The 8,064-nt window shown below is 45.0% G+C and overlaps 1 protein-coding gene across 1 annotated transcript; it reads left to right on the top strand.

The window, feature by feature from the left end:
* Positions 1–5,901: 5,901 nt before the first annotated feature.
* Positions 5,902–8,062, top strand: LOC136469689 (CSC1-like protein At4g35870; the record flags this gene model as incomplete). The annotated part of the gene is made up of 1 exon (XM_066467785.1): positions 5,902–8,062. A coding segment is annotated over exon 1 (1,881 nt), but the record flags the coding sequence as incomplete, so codon positions are not given.
* Positions 8,063–8,064: the final 2 nt, after the last annotated feature.

The raw sequence follows: 8,064 nt of genomic DNA, 5'->3' as shown, positions 1-8,064 counted from the left end.
TGAGAGGTTGATGGACTTCCTACTCTCTAAAGGGTTCATGATGGGCAAGGTTGACACCACTCTTTTCACCAAAAAGATTGGTAAGGACTTATTTGTACTGCAAATCTATGTTGATGATATCATATTTGGATCAACCAATCAAGACTTTTGTGAAGAGTTTGAGAAGATGATGGCTAATGAGTTTGAGATGTCCATAATTAGAGAGTTTAGTTACTTCCTTGGTCTTCAAATCAAGCATTTGAAGAATGATATATTTGTGAGTCAAGGCAAGTACATCAAAGACATGCTCAAGAAGTTTGGCATGAATGAGAGCAAAGCAATTCGTACACCAATGGGAACAAATGGAAATTTAGATAGTGATGCAAGTGGCAACATAGTGGATCAAAGGTTGTATCGGTCTATGATTGGAAGCCTACTCTATATGACCGCATCAAGGCCGAATGTCATGTTTAGTGTGTGTGCATGTGTGTAAGATTCCAAGCCTCACCAAGAGAAAATCACTTGAAGGCTATAAAAAGAATATTAAGGTACTTGAAGCATACATAAAATGTTAGTTTGTGGTATCCCAAAGGAGCAAAGTTTGAACTTATTGGATATTTGGACTCTGACTATACGGGATGCAAGGTTGAAAGAAAGAGCACCTCAGGCACTTGTCAACTATTAGGAAGATTACTTGTTTCATGGTTATCAAAAAACCAAAATAGTGTTGCATTATCAACCGTCGAAGCCGAATATATATCTGCTAGTAGTTGTTGTGCACAAATTCTTTGGATGAAGGCCACCTTGAATGACTTTGGAATCAAGTTTAAAAAAGTGCCATTGCTATGCGACAATGAGAGTGCAATCAAGCTAACCAATAATCTAGTTCAACATGCAAGAACAAAGCACATTGATGTCTGCCATCATTTCATTAGAGATCATCAACAAAAAAGGGATATTTGCATTGAAAGTGTGGGCACCAAAGATCAACTTGCCGATATATTCACCAAGCCATTGGACGAGAAAAGGTTTTGCAAGCTAAGAAATGAGTTGAACATATTAGATTTCTCAAATATGTGTCGATGCACCTCCACTTACATGACATGCCTCTCCTTCGAGCAATCTAAGGTAAAAGTTGATTGGCATGGCATACATCCTTTGCTAAGGACTTGTTTAGTGCATCTAGTCATTCCTCATGTCCTATAGGCTCATTCATGAAAATCAAATGAATTTAATGCTTGTATGGTACCACTATTGCTTCTATGCTTGACTTGATCTAGTGGTAGCATATGACATGTTTGTGGGCTTGTGAATCTAGTGTTTTATCTAGAAAATAAGCTATAAGTGTTTAACTCAACATGGTACAAGATAACCCTTGAAATGAGGTATGAAGAAGCTTGTCCTTGGATCAAACCGAGTTAAATATCTTAGGCAAGTGCTCTATATTGAACCAAATTTGGAAAAATAATCCTCGCCCCATTGATTGACATTGATAATCTTAACCTATCTAAAATTGAACCTTTGTGGTCATCGATGACAAAGGGGGAGAAATTGCACAAAGATAAGGTTGAATGACAAAGGGAGAGAACTTTGACATAGGAAGAGAGATATGACAAAGGAAAGTGATCAATTAAAATTTTGAGCACACAAAATTTTGAGCACACAAGTAGGGGGAGCAAGCTCATAAACTTGTTTGATGCATTTGAATGTGCATTTTATACGTTTGCTTGCATGACATAAGTTTTTAAATTAAAATTCCATGCTTATGTGGTGTATGCTAGTTATAAGTTTGAATGATGAAATGAAAAACTAGCATGCATAGGTGGTAGTTAGATATGCCATGTTTTGTTTTCACAAGTGGTGCTAGAACCTTGCTTCTAATGATGATCTTACGAGGTATCTAGTTCTTGCCTTTGCAAGTGGTATCTAACTAACAATGGTGCTAAGGATGATATATTTGGTGCACTCCGATTGGTATCATGCTTTAAAGGTCTATCTCTTATACCTTAGCATCATTTGGTAGACATTACTCTTCCACAACTCAAATCTAAGCATATGTGCATGTTTCAATCCAAACTCTTAGCATATGTGTAGGGGGAGTAATTGCTACCAATTGGGGTTCATGAAACTTATCCATATCCTTTTACACATGGTAAATATGCTTGGGCAAGCAACATGGATTCAATTGAATTTTAATTCATATATTTGTGAAAGGGTTGCCACCAATTACCAAAAATGAGGAGATTGAAGGCTCTAGTTTGGTTTTGGTGAATTGATGAAACCCTATGTGCTAACCTAGTTTATCTAAGTGATCATAAGATATGTAGCACTATTCCAAGTGGTGGAGCAAATGACGATCATGATTGATGGTGGTGATGGCCATGGTAATCAAGTGCTTGGCTTGGAAAAGGAGAAAGAGAAAAACAAAAAGCTTAAGGCAAAGATGAAATCCATAGGGCCATTTTGTTTTGGTGACCGAGACACTTAGTGAGTGTGTTAATATTTAGGATCGATAGCCATACTATTAAGATGAGTGAAACTCGTATCGAAATGTGGTTATTAAAGTGCTACTAGATGTTCTAGGTCATTGCATATGCTTTTAGATCTAGTGGAGTGCTAACACCCTTGAAAATATTTGTGAAAATATGCTAACACACGTGCATAAGGTGACACACTTGGTGGTTGGCACATTTGATCAATGGTGGCAAAGTTGGTAAAGTGGTGGCACTGTTTTTTCACTGACTGGACTCTAGTTTCGGAGTGACCGGACTCGGAGAGGTGCGTACAGTCATTTATAGCAGTGAAGGTCTCGATCTCGGTGAATGACCGAACGCTGCACAGTGTTGGTGACCGGACTCGACGAGGGTGCGTCCGGGCATGCTGACGTACGTTGACGTGGGTGACTTTGCGTGCGCGGTGAAGACCTGACGTAGTGGTGCGTCCGATCAAGGGGAAGCAGACACGTTCGGTCGCATTTTGGGTGCTCTGGAACCTCTTTGGAAGTGACCAGACGCGCGGGCACTGGAGTTGATCGGCGCCTCCGGTCGCTTGTTGGTGGTGCACGGGGTTGTGTTGACCTAACGTGGCGCGGGAGCGTCAGGAGGTGGCTGGCTGCGTCCGGTCGCCACTTATGCACTAGCGCGACAAATAGTCGACCGTTGAAATCGGATGGCACTCATTTGAAGGTGGGACACGTGGCGAAGATCCCACGACCAGACGCTGGACCAGTTGCGTCCGATCATTCTGATCGGCGCATCCGGTCAGCGCGAGGCAGGCTGCCTGTGGAGAGGCAACGGCTCTATTTTGTGGGGCTCCTATTTAAGCCCCATAGCCGGCTTAAGCTCACCCTCTTGGCCATTTGCATTGATATAGCAACCTTGTGAGCTTAGCCAAAGCCCTCCCACTCATCTCCATCATTGATTTATCATCTTTGTGAGATTGGGAGTAAATCCAAGTGTATTGCTTGAGTGATTGCATCTAGAGGCACTTGGTGTTCATATTTCGCTGTGGGATTCGCTTGTTACTCTTGGTGGTTGCCACCACCTAGATGGCTTGGTGCAGCGAGGATCATCGAGCGAAGAAAGGTGCTTGTCTTCGGCTCCGATTGTGGTGATTGTGAGGGGTTCTTGACCTTTCCCCAGCGAAGAGCCAAAAGGTACTCTAGTGGATTGCTCGTGGCTTGTGTGATCCTCATCTTGTGTTGGTTGTGCGGCACCCAGTTGCGGGTTAGGCTTGTGATGCCTATTAGCGCGTGAACCTCCAAGTGAGTGAATCGCCACAATGAGGACTAGCTTACCGGCAAGCAAGTGAACCTCGGTAAAAAAATTTGGTGTCATCTTGTCCCGAGGATTTCTTGGTATTCATTGTGATTGATTGGCTCCATCTTGTGATTGGCTCATTTCTCAACACGGTGGTATAAATATTATATTCTCTCTCTTGTATTTATATTTCTAGTGTTTGCTACGCTCTTTAGTGTAATTAGTTTTGAGAGCTAGCTTGTGTCGAATCTAGTGGTTAGTGAAGCTCTTTAGTTAGTATTTGAGAGCTCACTAACTTAGTGTAGTGACATAACCTTTGTGTGTGCATAGAGACTATAGAAACTAGAATTGTGGTAGATGGCTTGTATTTTAGTAGGCTAGCGCAACATTCGCTTCGTCTTATAATTATCTAATCAGTTTGCTAAGTGTTGTTGTAGAAATTTTTGATAGGCTATTCACCCCGTCTAGCCATTAGGACCTTTCAGTGCCCCCGCGGTAGAGGCGGTAGCGCTACCCGTGGCGAGCGACCCCGTGCTAGAGAAGGTGAGCGGCGGGCGAGCGGCGTGGTGGAGTCAGACATGCAGGTCGGATGACGCGGTGGTTAAGGTCGCTGAGGTGACTGGAGCCTTCTGGACGAGCGGATACGAGCAGCCTCGTTAGGAGAGAGGAGCGGCGGTGTGGGAGAGAAGCATGTGTTAGTGGAGATTGTTGGGTCGTTGATAGGTTGTATGGGTTATGGTCCAATTAAAAAAAGCGTCCGGCGGGGAGGAAGCAGGGCGGACGCTTGTGTAGGAGAATTACCAATTAAAAAAGCGTCCGACGGGAAGGAAACAGGCCATACGCCCACATAGGAAAATTACCATTTATAGATACATTACTTTCACTGTATATTTAGATATATTGTATATCTAAGTGTAAAGAAAAAGAACTATGTACTAGTATCTAGTAACGTAAAAATGTCTTTAATAATCTGGCAAAAAAGCTTATTAAAAATATAAAAAGTGCCAAATATTCTCTTTAACTCGTTAAAAAGGTACCCAACGAGAAAGCGGTGAGAAACAAAAAAAACTATTAAAAAATTTCATTGGTTAGAAATAGTTTGGGTTATCGATGCAAAATCGTTTAGGAAGTTATTATAGGAGACTATTGGAGAGAACAAAATTTAAGTACTATTTCTTCGGTTAACTTGCTAGATTGATTAGTTTAGCAAGTAAACTATACCAAATTTCTAGAGACTAGCATCTCCATGAGTTTTGTAAAATAACTTTCTATTTTGATTTTTCAGAAACATGGATCTAACGGTTTGGTAAAAGAGCTCTTTAAAAATAAAAAGTCGTTAAATACCATCTCCATCCCGTAAGTTTCTATAGTCAAGCTGTATCCACTCCCTGTCGGACGTTTTTCTCAAGAGATTAGAGTACATTGGACGCATGAGTGAATTAAGAAATAAAGAGTTTCACGTGAGAAAGCAATAAGAGATAAAAAGAAACTATTAAAAATACTTGATTGGTAAGAAATAATTTAGAGTTCATGCAAAATCATTTAGGAAGCAATCATAGAAGATGGTTGGAGAAGTATTTAAGATCGCTATTCTTCTATTAACCTGCTAAGTTTATCAGTTTAGGAAACACGTGGAGATACTCTAAGCAAGAAGTTATTAAGCAACTCCAAGAGGCTATCTAAATCGTTTCTAAATGTTATAATAGAGATTTTGGTAAAAAACTACCCTCCAACAGCTTCTCCAGATGGTTATTCAAATATAGTCATCTTCTATTTCGGATTTCTCGCTAGCTAAAAATAGAAGACGAGAATGACTCTCTAGACTGCATACGAGATATAGAAAAACTGTTGGAGAATGAAAAGATATAGAAATCGATTTTTATACAAATGACTCTCTAAATAATGATTTAGGCTATTGGAGATACAGGTTTGTTATTACGCAGCTTACAAGTTTGGTATGACTTATCGAGATTTGCTGCAAAACATAAGCAAAGTAACAACCGTGAAACTTATAAAAAAAGAAACTTAATTATCAAACTCGTTCTGACTGGATAATAATAAACGAAATATAAGTCCAAATCACGTTCCACCAAGTTACGGAGGTTCCTTAACCACGCACGACGGCACGAGGTATTCGCTAATACGGTACCGCAGATGCTCGAAAAATTACTTCTTCTCCACCTCCGCGTCCCCGCCTTCAGCGTCACGCACCTCTACGGGCAGCGCATGGCGACACGGCTCGTTCACGGTCCCCCTCCCCTGATCTAGGCAGCCGCACCCCCGAATCCCCGATCGGTTGCCCGTGCCGCGCGCCCCACGCGACCCACACGACCAGGACCACGATCCGCGGCAAGGCACCTCATCGGCGAACGGAATATTTCGCGGCCGGGCTCCTGCTCCCCCGGAATCTAGGGTTCGCCTCCCCCCTCCCCGCGTCGCCCTCGATGGGCCCGGCCGCGCAGCCGCCGGACGCCGGCGGCGGCGGGGACCCGGAGGCGTGGTACGGCAGCATCCAGTACCTCATCAACATCTCCGCCGTGGGGGCCGCCTCCTGCGTCCTCCTGTTCCTCCTCGTCAAGCTCCGCTTCGACCACCGCCGCATCCCGGGGCCCTCCGCGCTCGCCGCCAAGCTCCTCGCCGTCTACCACGCCACCGCGGCGCAGATCGCGCTCCACTGCGGCGCCGACGCCGCCCAGTTCCTCCTCTTCGAGCGCGCCTCCTTCCTCATCCTCGCAGCCGTCGCCGCCGCCGCCGTCGCCGGGGCGCTCCCGCTCAACCTCCTCGCGGGGGACGCCACCGTCGTCGATCAGTTCGCCGCCACGACCATCTCGCACATCCCCAAGTCGTCCCCGCTCCTCTGGTTCCACCTCCTCCTCACCGCCGCCGTCGTCGCCATCGCCCACCTCGGCATCTCTCGCATGGAGGACGCGCTACGCATCACGCGCTTCCGCGACGGCAACGGCAACCCCAGCGACCCCAACTCCAGCTCCGTCGCCGTCTTCACCATAATGATCCAGGGCATCCCCAAGGCGCTGGCCGCGGACCAGACCCCGCTCAAGGACTACTTCGACCACAAGTACCCTGGCAAGGTTTACCGTGTCATCGTGCCATTTGATCTCTTCACGCTGGAGTATCTTGTCGAGCAATTGGGGAAGGTCCGCAACAAGATCTCTTGGCTGGAGGCAAGGTTGGGCGCCCGTGACCTATTTGATGACATTGTGCATGACGACGGCGAAGCAGTTCAGTCAGAGGAGCATTGGTTTGTGCGAAGATGCAAAGAGCTGTGGGCAATGGCATGGGAGAGGCTAGGGTTCACTGACGAAGAGAGATTGAGGAAGTTGCAGACTAAGAAACTTGTGCTCGCAAGCAGGCTATCTGATTATAAGGAAGGGCGCGCCCCTGGCGCTGGTGTAGCCTTTGTGGTGTTTAAGGATGTCTACACCGCAAACAAGGCTGTAAGGGATTTCAAAATGGAGAGGAAGAAGACCCCAATTGGCAGGTTTTTCCCAGTGATGGAGCTCCAGCTCGAGAGAAGTCGATGGAAAGTGGAGAGAGCACCACCTGCATCAGATATCTACTGGAATCATCTAGGTCTTAGCAAGATATCTTCGCGGCTGAGGAGGATTGCAGTCAACACCTGCCTAATTTTGATGCTCTTGTTCTTCAGTTCACCCTTGGCAATCATCAGCGGGATGCAAAACGCGGCACGGATCATCAATGTGGAGGCTATGGATCATGCCAAATCATGGCTTGTCTGGCTTGAAGGTTCAAGCTGGTTCTGGACCATAATCTTTCAGTTTCTTCCCAATGTTCTCATCTTTGTGAGCATGTATATCATCATCCCATCGGTGTTGTCATACTTCTCCAAGTTTGAGTGCCATCTAACGGTGTCAGGGGAGCAGAGGGCTGTATTGCTGAAGATGGTTTGCTTCTTCCTTGTCAATCTCATCCTATTGCGTGCTCTGGTGGAATCATCACTTGAAAGTTGGATACTTAGCATGGGGCGGTGCTACTTGGATGGTCCAGACTGCAAGCAGATTGAACGCTATTTGAGCCCATCCTTTTTGTCAAGATCATCACTTTCTTCCCTGGCGTTCCTGATCACATGTACCTTTCTGGGAATATCTTTTGATCTGTTGGCACCAATCCCTTGGATAAAGCATATAATGAAGAAATTTAGGAAGAATGATATGGTCCAGTTGGTCCCTGAAGAGAATGAGGACTACCTACCCATGCAGAATGGTGAAGAAACTAATAATTTGACAGCACCTCTAATGCCCGAGAGAGAAGACAGTGGCCTTTTGGATAGTATTGAAGGGCATGATCT

The sequence above is a fragment of the Miscanthus floridulus genome, chromosome 1 (genome assembly GCF_019320115.1).
Source record: "Miscanthus floridulus cultivar M001 chromosome 1, ASM1932011v1, whole genome shotgun sequence".
Lineage (NCBI taxonomy): Eukaryota > Viridiplantae > Streptophyta > Magnoliopsida > Poales > Poaceae > Miscanthus > Miscanthus floridulus.
The sequence above is the reverse complement of the archived record's forward strand: the minus strand, read 5'-3'. Positions and strand labels throughout refer to the sequence as shown.